The sequence below is a fragment of the Thunnus maccoyii genome, chromosome 1 (genome assembly GCF_910596095.1).
Source record: "Thunnus maccoyii chromosome 1, fThuMac1.1, whole genome shotgun sequence".
Classification (NCBI taxonomy): domain Eukaryota; kingdom Metazoa; phylum Chordata; class Actinopteri; order Scombriformes; family Scombridae; genus Thunnus; species Thunnus maccoyii.
In genome coordinates, this window is record NC_056533.1 from 16,203,662 (window position 1) to 16,217,629 (window position 13,968).

At 38.9% G+C, this 13,968-nt stretch overlaps 1 protein-coding gene and 1 long non-coding RNA gene across 5 annotated transcripts in view; one reads left to right on the forward strand and one right to left on the reverse strand.

The window, feature by feature from the left end:
• The window catches only part of esrrga (estrogen-related receptor gamma a), a 184,640-nt gene extending 171,963 nt beyond the window's left edge, over positions 1–12,677 (forward strand). For all 4 annotated transcript variants that reach the window (XM_042396235.1, XM_042396332.1, XM_042396155.1 and 1 more), the window contains 3 exons: positions 1,042–1,148; positions 1,234–1,396; positions 6,469–12,677. In XM_042396235.1, the coding sequence (XP_042252169.1) occupies positions 1,042–1,148; positions 1,234–1,396; positions 6,469–6,713 (515 nt within the window). In that variant the 3' untranslated portion in view covers positions 6,714–12,677. The remainder of the gene's footprint in view (positions 1–1,041; positions 1,149–1,233; positions 1,397–6,468) is intronic.
• LOC121886548 lies at positions 4,796–6,559 on the reverse strand. The gene is made up of 3 exons (XR_006092783.1): positions 6,442–6,559; positions 5,826–5,947; positions 4,796–4,868 (listed from the first exon to the last, which is right to left on the reverse strand). It is a non-coding gene; the product is annotated as an uncharacterized LOC121886548 (long non-coding RNA).
• Positions 12,678–13,968: the final 1,291 nt, after the last annotated feature.

Genomic DNA, 13,968 nt, shown 5'->3' on the forward strand with positions numbered 1-13,968 from the left:
AGCTGTGAGGAAAGGTGTGAGTGGGCAGGTGTTCCATTAAAGAGATAGACAGACAGAGAGATAGAAACACAGAGAGGGAGAGACTACAAGCGAGAGACCGGTTCAAGTAAAAATATAATCGAACCATATGAAATGAAGAAATAATGATACAAAGGTCATTTCATTATGTGTGGTATCTTCAAAGGAAAGCAATGTCTAATACAGGAAGTGAAGATAAACAAGACAAAAGAGCAAAGGAAAGGCGACTAGTAGAAATGTGAACCCAAACAAGACTGAGATGTATCAAGACGGATGGAGAAATAGTGAAGCCAGAATCAGACACACAGATGGTCGGTCGTAGACAGATACTGACAGATAAAAACGCACGGATCGCGATTGGAGAGACAGACAGATATAGACGTAGGCAAATAGAAAGACATAGATTGACACTGAAGAAAGCAGGAGTTTTGAGGCCATAGCAGCAATTAGTGTGTGTGTGTGTGTGTGTGTGCGTGCGTGTGTGTGTGTTTGAGAGGCGCAGCCGCGATGACCAGCATTGATCCATGGAGGTTGTGTCAGGGGGAGATAAGGCCTGCCTTTCCCAGGAGAACAGCCCTGGGCGCAGGGGAGAGAGGGAGATGAGGAGAAGGAGGAGTCCCCTGGTCAGCTGAATGGATGGAGGGAGGGTTAGGGAAGAGAGCCGTTTTTGACCCTGTCCACTTCAAAACAAGCTTTAGTCTCTTTTTCCTTCATTTTGTTCCTCTTGAATTCCTTAGTTTTACCTTATGTTCAGTTACTTTATCAGCACAAGTGATTATGAGAAACGGTATTGATAAATATTTGTCATTACCAAACAGTAAAAGACACATATTTCACAAGAATAGACCAACACATATTTTCCAACTTGTTTATGACGCACAGGATATAACATTAGACGTTGCTTTTCAGCTCATTTTCTCTACAGCAAAACAAAAAAACAGCTTACCTCTTTTCAAACAGTTTTAGAGCTAAAAATCTGAATTAACGATTCTTTCTCTTGCTTTTCTTCTCAATCTTTGCCAGGTTTCTCTACGCTGTCTTTGGCAGATCAGATGAGTCTACTGCAAAGCGCATGGATGGAGATCTTGATCCTGCGTGTCGTGTACCGCTCACTGTCTTTCGAAGACAAGGTCAGTGTCTTTGGCTTTATGTTTGTTTCTTGTTCTCCTTAAATATGTCAGTGTACTTACATTTATTCGCTGTGTTTCTCTTTAGTTGGTGTATGCTGAGGACTACATAATGGACGAGGACCAGTCAAAGCTGGCTGGACTTCTGGACCTGAACAATGCCATCCTTCAGCTAGTCAAGAAATACAAAACTATGAAACTAGAGAAGGAGGAATTTGTCACTCTCAAGGCCATTGCTTTGGCTAACTCAGGTTTGAAATTCTTCACTCTCAGCTGATGTTTTTGTCCGTCTGCACATCTGTGTTTGTGTGAGCACATGACTGGTGGAGAAAGAGTTAATCCAAGGAATCTCCAATCCCATGGGACTCATTTAGGCTGAACCATCAAAGGACTGATTTCAATACTCTGCATCCAGACACACACACACACACACACATGACACACACATGACATGACGCGTACTTTCACACACGGAGAAATGTACTCTGTTACAACACCTGCAATTGTCAGGCCTGTTAAAGCCACAAAGAGTCATCTCATCATACTTTAATCGTCACACATGCCTAAAATCATTTTACACACACACACACTCACACTCATCTTCAACCAGAAGCCCACCTCACACCCCCAAACAAAGTGGCGATCCCTTTTACAATTAGCATAGTCGTCTCTTCAGATGCCTGTTAAATAAGGTGAAATCATTAGAACCCAAAGTCTGTCGATAAAGCCCCCTCTCTGATGTGTCCAGCTGCATCGACAGCTGACTGACACACACACGCACACACACACTCTCACGCACACACACACACACACACACGCCTTCTTCCTCCCATGACCCGTCTTTTGAACTTTGTCTTGGAAGCCGGCCAGCTCTTCAGTACTCTTTAATTACAAGGGGGGAGCTGTCAATACAATGTGTTTAAATGGGAGAATGCAATGGGAGAGCTTTGAATAGCGAGGGAGGGGCCTTTTGTTCTGATTCTGCCACCATCAACACACACACACCCCAAATCGTTCACATAGACACACACACAAATACTCACACACTTTGAAACATGCCAATTTCATCATTCTGACATATATACAAACACACACTTAAACATATAAATACCAGTGTGTACTTAAAAGCTTGCTCATACACATATAGTACATAGTGCCATGCACATGCAGAAAATATTGACATATTGTTTTCCTGTGGGTTATGTGCGACAATCAATGTCTTGGCTCTGCTGACTGTATGTGTGTGTGTGTGTGTGTGTGTTTGATGGTGCTGTTGACTGAAAGTTGAGAAAGCTCATTGGTTCGGGCCAGCGGGACCACAGTGATGCTGACGATGATGAATTATTTGACAAACAGGCGTCTGGTAGAGAGAAACAGTGGTTTAAACTGCAGTGCAACAGATTTCAAAAGCATAAATGTGAAGTTAGATATTGTCCACCATTGCAAGGTTAATTTAAGATAAGTTAATATTTCATGACCTTTGTAAATATTAATAGTTAGTGAAAACAGTCACAGAGTAGTAATATTGTATGGTTCTTTGGACAGAGTTACAGAAAGTACACAGTTTTATTAGGTACATCAAGCAAGAGCCCTGCAGCAAATACTAACATTGTGAAGCTTACATTGTTCAGTTTTAGTTGTCACTCAGTCAGAGAGGTGCTGAACTAGACCTGCTGATAATGGTTATTTTCCCCATCAATTAATCTGTCAAGTATTTTCAAGATTAATAGATTAATCAGTTAGTCTATAAAATGTCAGAAAATAGTTAAAATGCCCAAAAGTCCCAAAGTGATGTCAAGAACCAAAGAGAAGCTGGACCCAGAGAATGTTTTGCTTTTTTACTTGAAAATCAGTTGGCAGATAACTGCCACTTATTTCATTACTTAAATTAACTTGTTTAAGCTCTAGATCCAACTCTCATCATTTCTGAGTTAATGATGGTTTTGTATAGGACTGTATTCAGCCACATTTGCATACATAAAGGACACAGTTGTACCTACACTGTATATAGTCATTATTCTTGTAAGTAACATATTAGGAATATCACAATATCAGGATACTTTAAACATGAATAAATGTTAGCGTCACTGTGAGGCTGGAGAGTTAGCAGATTAACTGACAGTCAAAATGTTCTACCAGAATATACATTTATATTGCTGAACTCTTTCTGAAGCTGCCAGTTTGTCACATTCATTGATTGAACTCAGAAAATATCCAGATAAATCCTGAGAGTGATTTTTCTATCCAAAGTCTATCTCACTGTAAAGAAAAGTCACATTTGAAACAGTCTTTCTTTCTGCTGATTGAAATCGAAACAGCTGATGTCCAAATAAGAACTTTGCATCATTGCCCAGACTCTCTAACTGCTTTTCAAGACAACAGAATGCTAGCATTAGCATTTTGAAGGGCACTGACACTAATTAATTCACAGGATGCTAATCGTCTGCATTAATGAAGCCAAGCCTTAAGAAATGTTAGCAAACGTGCCCCACATGTAAAGACAGCTAAACTAGCCATGGGAAACAGGAGGCGTGTGTGTGTGTGTTTGTGTGTTTGTGCATAAATTCATGTGCATGTGTGCATTGTGTTCCATGTTAACACGTGTGTTTTAACAGCCGAATGTGCTCGTGCTCATTAACGTCTGCTGTTTTACTTGTGAGTGTACTGTGGGTCACTGCACAGGCAGCAGCCATGTCTACCGTCTTAAATACTAAACGCACAATATTAATCAAAAACAGTGTGAAACTCATTAAACTTTTGTTTAACTTATGCTCGTGATAGGCTGAAATTTAGGAAACCGCTTTTCAGAAATCAAATTAAGTAAAGAGGAGAAGGGAGTTTGATCAACATTAATACTCAATAATTTGTACATTTAGTACATTGTGTGCCATTTCTTCTCGTTACTTTACAGTAAATACAGTACACATTTTGTATTATGTTTTCATAGATGCTGTACAAGGGGCAGAAAAATATTTGGACTGAAATTTTTGATGATTATACTTTTTTTTACTGACTAAAAATAGATTAGCAAAACAGTAGTCTATTTTCTATGTAGATTAAATTGTATGTTCTGTGTGTCCTAATAAAAATATTAATTTAGGTAATTTAGATAATATATTTTCCTCTTCCCGTCACTATTACTGCTCTCTTAGCTAAATATCATCAAGCAGTAAAGTATGAGTGGGCCACCCACTCTTTTTTAAATCAGGAAAAAGTAGAACATTTGAGAACCAATAGAAGCTGAGTTTTCTATTGATCCCTATAGAACAAAGCCACTGACTGGTCTGGTCCTGCATACTGATACATGCATTACTCTCTATAGATCCAGCCCTGTGTATTCGATTGTGTGTGCAAAGTGTGTCACATTTTTCTGTCTACACAGTATAATTTTTGTGTTTCGCTTGCCGTTTAGTGAACATTAGTGTAAGTTTATGCTCTCTATGCCACAGTTTGTCACTGTCTACTTTACATGTATTCAACTTCTGTGCGTGTGGATGGTGTGAGCATCTATGTGTATAAGAAATACACTGTGAGAAGTATTTGGTTGGATCACAAATCATCATGTATTCTACACTAAAGGCCGAAGCTGGCAGACAAATAAAAACACTTCACATAACATGCTCCTCTACAAAAAAATGCTTTATTTGAATCCACCAGTTACATTTAACACACATATCAACACTTTCCAGCAGAAGCCCCCAAGATGTTGATATAAAAGTGACCCTAAAAGAGAGAGTGGAGAAAGTAAAAAAAAATGAAATTGCTTAGTGATAAAAGGTCATCCCAAAACCCTAAAAGTAGAGTTTGTACACTAATAGTATCATGCACACACATACGGTATGTTTTTAACGGACAGTGTCACATCCATACTTTGTGTGCATGTGTGTGTCCATGTATGAAAAACCACATCTCCTCTACAGCTCTACTTTATGTGTACATGTGCAAGTAGGTGTGTGTGTGTGTGTTGGGGTGTGGCGTGTGGGGGTGGCCTATCAATAGTTGCCTTGTGATTATTATTTAACATGCATGTAGTCATTGATCGGAGACATTGATCGGAGGTTGGGAGCTAAAGGCCAGCTCACATTAAGACTTTGCCTCCCTAAGGGGCAATATGGAGCATTATTATTGAGGGACATTCTCAGCCTTTACTGCTGAAACACACCTTACATGCCAGCTCACAGAGAGATTACAGATGTGTGCAGCCAAATACTTATGCACACACACACACACACACACACACACACACACACACACACACACACACTCTTAGGTGTTCATGCATCTCTCCATCATTCTACAAGTCTTTTTTTTTTCTCCGCCCACACGTCTCTCTGTCCATCCATTCATCACACCCACAGATCCACGCTTTAAAGACAGAGAAGGGAGCAGCCCCTGAATTTAAAGACCCATGCCTGAGTTTAGTTTGATAGTAGTTTTAGGATCTACATTACAAAACAATGTTAAAAAGTATACCAGCATTTTCAGCTTAAGACTGCTAAATAGAAATGTTAACACATAATTATACTTTCAAGGTTTAGAAAATAAGCTTTTTGTACAATTCCTTCCTTAGTCTGCCACATAAAACACTGATGTTTTTCACTGACATGTATCCAAATGCAGAAACATATACTGCACATCGGCCTCATGCATCAAAATTACATTTCACTCTACAGTACAGACCTGAGTCACAGCTTGCAGTAGCATTCCTGCATTGTTTCTGTTGGGATTTTGGATGGCGTCTTTAGCACCTCTCCCCTCTGTGGCACTGAGCAATAACACAGCAGACAGAGGGGGCACAGACACTGACAAAGACACATACTGTTGTAAATGTAATCCAGAGGAGTTGTGGGAGCTTTCAAAACCTGCTTGCCTTTTATTATTGGAAAATCTAAAAGAAAAGTATTTGTTAAAGGGTGCATTGCACACTAGGAGGCTGATACCTGTTTTAACAAGACAGTTTGTTCATTTATACAAATTTATTTGAACAGCAAAAAACATATTTTACTGTGTATTAACTTGTACACATCCTATTTATTTTCTCCATACATTATATTCTAATGATATGCACACAAAAAATATTGAAAACCTACAGTTTCCTTTTAGAGAGACATTTTTATTATGTTTTTTTCAAATATTATGTTATTGTTAAATGATGGCTGTTAAGGAAGGGACCAGATTTAGCCAATAAAACAACATTTTTGGACAAAAGTGAAAGTGATTGGAAAATATAAATATTCAAATATGCTTGTTCAAATATCTTTTTGCCCAGATTAGTTGTTTTTTTTTTATTATATACCTAGAATTCTGTGTCCTTTTTCTCCAGACTCCATGCACATTGAAGATGTGGATGCAGTGCAGAAACTCCAGGATGTGCTCCACGAGGCCCTGCAGGACTACGAGGCTTCCCAGCACCAGGAGGATCCCCGCCGGGCGGGCAAGCTGCTCATGACCCTCCCCCTGCTCCGCCAGACGTCCACCAAGGCTGTACAGCACTTCTACAGCATCAAGCAGGACGGCAAAGTCCCAATGCACAAACTCTTCCTGGAGCTGCTGGAAGCCAAGGTCTGAGGACGGGGGGGGGGACAGATGGAAGGACAGCTACACACCAGTCTGAACCACCCGAGCTTCAACACAAACTCTAAACAACAACTTTGAATGACCTCTTGCTCTTTTACATGCACACACTCTTACACACATGCGCGCACACACACAGAAATACGACCCTTAAGTACTGTATGTCTGCTGACACATCCCCCTATGAATAAACAAGTCACCTACATCTCTTACCTGAACCCCAAAACCTCCACCGGTGTTTGACAAAAGGGCGCTCACTTGACCTTTTGTTTTGGGGAAGATGCTGAGAGACTGACATGACCCCCCTATTACCAAGGGAAGAAGATATTTCCTTTTAAAACTAATAACAACCAATTAACAGTTACTGTGGTGACTCGGAACAATGACAATGGCGAAAACAGTCACTTATGCATTTAATAACGATTAAGATGTTATTTGCGACAAATGCTTAAATGAGGACACATTTAAAAAGAAACTGAAAAAACTCTTCGTTTTAGTTCTGAGAGACTGTAAGACTGCACTCGTGTCTCCTTTTCCCGACCTATTTCCCCCACAGAGTTTTTTAAGTGTTCGAGAAGAAAACGAGTGGAGGAAAAAAAGAACACTGAAGAAGTATTAATGACGTTTGTTGTCAAATTACATGTATAATGAAATTTGGATGGATGGACAGAGAGAAAAGAAGAGGAGATTTGCCCTGCCAAAGAATGGAAATCATCCATTCAGAGGATGCCAGCAAACTTTACTGTCATAACCCGAAACTGTTTCTGGTTTTATAAAACAGTGGCTTTTAATCCTGGGCCTCAAGAACGAGAGTACTGCTGGTTTTCTGTTTCACCCAGTTTTTTCAAATTGTTATGGTTATAATGAAAACCAGCAGGACTTGAACTTCCAAAGGACCAGAGTTGGAAACCACTGCGGTAAACACTTTGTGGTTCTCCCTAAATTCAGTTCCTGGTTTCCCATGATTCCCCCTGCTTCAACTACAACTTGACTATTTGTTGTATTTGTTGAGGACCATCGATCCTGGCCTCACAAACCTGTCAGTATTACCACAGTATTAGTGTTTGCACACTTCATAAAGCTAAAAATGGTTTCAGATATTCAAACCACTTGAGGCGTGATTTATTGACAGTTTATAAGTAAATAAAATATCCCTCACAAATGGCCTGACATCAGACTTGATCTGTACCGTGAAGAATGGTTTCCAACTGGTAGATGTAGGCTGACTTCACATTCTCTATGACGCTCTATATTCTGTCAAACGCCGCTCTTGCGTTTGTCTGTTTGAAACATTTTCAGCTCCTCAGTGGCCCGGATTTGCAGCTCACCACACACACACCAAGTCAGTAGAGATTTCAGCCCATCAATGTGCCATTAAGAATAGCCCAGCACATGCTCATCACCCGTCCAAACTCCCAAAAAAACTGCAACTTCAGTACGACCCTCCTCGCTCTGTTGCGTTCACAACTTCCAGATCATCTCTTGTGTCAGGACGGAGATATTTTATGTGATTTGTTCAGGGAGTGATGTGGGGGGGAGGAGCTTTAGTCACTCAACGCAATACAAACCAGAAGGAAAGGTGTGCTGACGAAACTGACTGAAGAACAACTATTGTTGCTTTGAAACTGCTTTTTCTTTTTTTTTTTCTTAATTTCTATCTTGAAAATAATCTTAGCGATGATACCAATATTAGGGTTGTAAATAATTGTCATCCTGTATATGACATATAACACGGCTTTGTTTTTTTGTTATTAATATTGTCTTCTTAAAACTGAATCAATCAATATGTCTTTCCTTTTTTTTTTCTATCAGCTTGACCACGTTCAGCAATTATCATATATATATATATAAATATAACAAGTAATAATGTATTAACAAATCAGCGTTTATCTTAGAAACTCTGAGCAATAGTGGTTTTAAAAGGAGGGGTTTGTGCATATGGACTAAGTCTGCAATATTAACATTACGTGCCAGTCTTAAATTAAACGGGAGGAGAGGGGGGGAGAGAGAGAGAGAGAGAGAGAGAGAGGATGGGTTTTGAGGAGAGTTTGTAGCTTCTCTTTCTTTCTGTGTAACTTGCCATAAGCTATTAGATAACAGTCAACAATTACTTTCTCGGAGACAGTCAAAAATAAGGACCAGGAACATCAACGTGAGATGCTTTCATCACATTATGGCAGGAAAGATGTCTGAGGAATGAGAGTCAAAGAACAAGAAGCTAAAAACTCAAAGATCCAATACCCAGTTTGCAGTTAACTCATGGCTCTGATGTTTGCACCTTTCCTGTGACCGAGCTCTTTTCTGCTGTCACATTTAATCTGAGTAAAACAAGACGGTTATTTATTTAAAATCAACAGTGCAATAATAACAGTTTTCGTCCATTGCATCCTGAAGGGTGTGTAGTGTATTTCGTCGGCCATGTAGACGAGTGTTTGGGACCATCAGAGCAACCTGACTGAGAGATCTGGCGCTGGCAGAAACAATATCAGAACAACACGGCACTGACTGCTTTATGTGAGCTCACTATTCGACTTCCTGCTGTTCACTTTATTTTAACAATTCAAAGAAAATTTCTAAGTGCTTTAACACCATCAGTCCTACCATAAACTATCTGAATTAATATAAATGAAGGGGGATTAATCACATGCATTTTTACTGCTAATCATAACTTATCTATTTCCTAACTGTCTAGCTTGTGTTGTAATGTAAATCAGCTACTTGACCTGTGTTAAGATTTAACAAACCAGGTCATGTAGGACAGTATTTTTTTTTTTAGAATGTGACTTAATTCACCTGCAACTAAATCTGCAGCTGTCACAGACTTCAAATGGCCACAGTGTTATTTGATAGTGATTTCCAGTCAGTTCAGATGAAACGTCTACATGCAGGAAACGGAAAAAGTCGAGCTGACAGAAAGCATTTTATAGTCAAGTGAAGAAACATTGATTTCATTGTTATGGCGAGGATGCATACTGCATAGTTGACCGATCACAGCTTTAACAGGCGAAGACAGTCGAGGGATTTTTTTTAAAAATATCATTATTTGTGTAATTTCTAATGCCGAATAAGAATGCCAAAATGTTTAATCTAGATGACGGTGTAATCTAATATAAAATGGCAACTTGTCACAGCTGAGGAGTGCTGCGGTTTAAGTGTAGTTGATCTCTAACATCACACGCTCTGTATCAAACATCAGTATTATTAGTAAGGGGTATTTTCTCAGCCTTCTTAAACATTGTATATTGTAAATTATACAGATTATAATTCAAACATAAGACATTTTATTGGAAACAAAAGCGAGAAAAAAAAAAGAACAAAAAAAATGTAGTTCAGCCTCGATGTGTGTTTCATGTTCGCTGTTTTTTCTATCAAGGATAAAAAACAGTTTCTTTTGTTTTGTCTGTTTTTGTTTTCAAGTCCTCTTTCTTTTTTGGATCTTTTCCTCTTCTGTTGAGTCCTCTTAAGGCGTTGCTGTGTACTTTTTCTTGTGGTGATTCCCGTTCTTGTGCCGTGTGCTTCTTCTTTAGACGACACAGAGTAGAGTAGAGGCCATGTTGTCTGTCTGTCGGATCAGCCCGCTGAGGGTCTGGGTAACGGATTCTCTCACAATGAACCGAACCGGATATTAAGGCTCTTCTTCTAGAAACTTACTAGACCACCAGGATCAAATTACAGTACTCATCTTTACCAAACTATACATAAATAATGAAATATTTAGTATCTAAATGAAGAAACACCTTACAAGTATTTAAAAGGGATCATTTGTGTAACTTTCCTGTAGAATAAACAATATACTGTATATCTTTAGGTTTAAATAAAGATGAAATGAAAAGGGCATTTGAGTAATAATTCAGAACTGTAGGTGACTCTTCTTTGATAAACTCGCTGTACATAACTGCCTTCCATACAGCTCGGCAAAATATGAAGATAAACCTTTTTTTTTTCTTAAAAATATTTTCATTGTTTTCTGTTTTTTCAGCTCATTTCTGGAAAAATATCTTGCTTTACGACAAAGAGTGAAAAGTGATCGGACAGATGAAGGTTGATGGGAAAAGAATGTTAAAAAAAAGCTTGACATGTTTAGTTTGCACTTGCTGTTTCTCTTTAACATGCGCTCATTATTACATTGTGGGACACGGTTCTGCATTGGGCCCAGAATTAAGAACCACAAGAAAATTCTCAACATCCTTTAATGAACATGTTATTATACTCATTGTACCTCTTTATACCCATTTATAGATTTATAGATTCTGCGCTACAAATGGCATAAATTCAAATATTCTAGGGCTCATCAATGGTCTTAAACATGAACATGTAATGTTTTAGAAAAAATATTGCACAGGTGCATACAAGATATTTGTAGGTGAAGTCCCCTATGACTGAGTTTCCTATTTTGATTGTTACTGACACTAACTTCTGGATGTCAGAAAGACGTTGGTGTTAACTGTTAGCTACTGTACATTAATCTACACACAACTTATGGGAGAAAGTTGCTGTTTTCTTACTATTGTTTCTCTTCTGTTACTGTTCTCTGCTGTTTGTATTTATTTGTCAAACCAATCCTGTGTGCTCCTGATGAAAGATGTTACAAGTCTCCCTGAGGTGATCAAGGCTGAGCTGAATTTGGCTAATAGCCATGTTTTAAAATGTTTCTACTATTAGCAAATGCTGCTATGTAGAGATGATTCAAAACAAATTAAATATCATATATTTATCATATGTAGTTAATTGAAAGTGATTAAGACATCACAGTTATTTATCCCAGAGCAGAATTAAGTTTTAAGTTTCTCTCTTGATAGGAAATGGGTCACTGTGTGCCACTTTCTTTTGCTAGTCAAAGTTATAGGTATGCAAAAAATGCAGGACCCGACTAAAAACTATGACCAGCCAGAATCAGGAGGGAGACTGTGTGTTTCTTTCAGAGGCTTTGATGTAACAAACTGCTCATATCAAGGATATTATTTAGATGAACAGGACAAGAGTGTTTTCCCATGTGCAATTTTTTTTTCTTGTTAAAAAGCAATATTTTGAGGACTGTACTTCAACGAGGCAAGAGTTGCACTTGTTTGTGTTGGGTTATAGATCCGAATGCTGATGTAGCTATTGGAATTATTCTGCAGTTAGTATTAAAACCATTTAAATAACAAGGTGATCAATGTTACAACAAAGTAAACTGGTGTTTTCTCTGAGGAGCGGTGGAAGAAGGACTGGATGGGGTTTTTTTTTTTGCAGAGCCACTGATGGAAAGAGTTTGACCTGGTTGCACTTTTAGGAACCATGTTATTTCCCTCATCTGGAACTAAGATCCATTAGCTGCAAATACTGTATGTAGTAATACTTCAGCTGAAACAGAACGATGAGCTATTTAGCCATCGCAACAAAGCAGGATTGTCCATCTTCCATGGCTGCCCCTGAAAACTGCTGAGGCCAAACTGTGTCTGTCTACAGCTTTACAGTGTTTAGTCATTTAGTTGTATTTAATCCCCAAATGTAACTGCCACATGTGCTGCAGCTAACTCTGCGGCCCGAATCTGCAAATATGAAGTAAATATTTAAGGGAGAGAGAAAGTCGATTTTGGTAAAAAGGATATTTAAAGATAAAAAAGACCCTTGCGTGGTGGAGAAGAGTTGCGGATGAGAGAAGACCCTGTAGTGTAATTAAAAACATGTCCGTAGATTTTAGATGTGCTTCACATCAGTAAATGAAAAAAAATAAAAAATAAACAATTACCTGTATATTTTTGTGATGTGTATCATACAAGTGTGCTCCAACGATAATGTCCATTTGTGTAAATGTATTTATTTCACATTGTATATATTGTTCAATGCAAAAAGAGAGACCTATGATTCTGTAACTTAAACTACTATGGGTTGAAACATTACATGTGTTACTCCAGACTATGCCTTTCAGGATTATTACAGTAGAGCAATATCAATTAAAACCAGGCTTCCAGTTTTGACACCTGTCTTGTGACTCTTTGATTCTTCACACATTTTGTTTCCGGTGTGGGTGTTTCTTTTAATTGAGATACATGCCTAATCTTTTCTAAGACAGTTAACAGAGACTGCATGCGACAGTAGTTTCCAGCAGTGCTGTATCTCACACCACTAATTCACACCTTGAAGCCATCCAGGAATTCTTGTTGTGATGAAGCATTGACTTAGTTTCAGCTACACCTGTTGGAGGTAACAGCTGCAGACTATTTACTGTATGCCATTTTGTTTAGAGACTTCTGACATAGTATCGAGGCAATGGCCAGAGTGGACGATTCAACTTGAAAACTAGCACATCAAACATGATTGATAGCAACCACTGACTACATATAAATATACACGACGCGTCTCCACTCACTACCGCTATGCTAAAGTAGAGCCAAAATATCTCCTTTCTGGGAGCTGCCATCTTGCTTGTTTGGAGCCAGAGTCTTCGCAGTAGAGTTGGGCACCTGACGGAGGTTTTAGAGCAGCTGTGACAGCTGTCAATCATAACGTCACACCCCCTTTTTAAAATTTATTTGCTGTGTACTTTGACTTTTTAGTTCGACTCATCCGCTAACATGGAGGGGGAGGGGCTTATGACCTATACTGCAGCTAGCCACCAGGGGGCGATTGAGATATTCCAATGTTCAGTGTTAACGCAGAAGTAGTGTCCCTGTTATGTAGCGAGGCTAAAAGTAAGCTGGGGATGTTGGGGTGAGCGTGTAATGTTTGACTTTTAAAAATATTTTTAAGAAATTTTGTTATTGAACATAAGTGAGGATTTTGCAGAACAGACCCTTTTCTCCACAGACGATTTGACTTGTCAAAGCAGGAAAAGCAGTGGTGCAAATCATAACGTTAACAATGACTCCATTCCACTAATTGTTCCAGAAAAGACACGTCAGTGAGTGAGCAGGCGCAATACTGGAGCTGGAACTGGCTCACCTAAATCGAATGCAGCCATCGTTGTTATTAATTACACCTGTGCTTTCCCTGCTTTGTCCAGTCAAAATGTGCCATGAAAAGGGTCTATTTTCCAATATTAATGTTCTTTTCTGGTGATGGGGTGCCCCCAGTCTCAGTGACTCTACCAATGTGCAGATCTTGAACATCCCAACACAAAACTTTAAAAGATAGGTTCAGGTTTTTTCAAGTCTGTCTTAACACAATACTGATGTGCCAATATGTACGTGGAAATGGGTCTTGGTCACTGCAACTATTCCTACTCTCAATACAGACCCTGAAGCCACGTGAACGTGACTACCCTGTA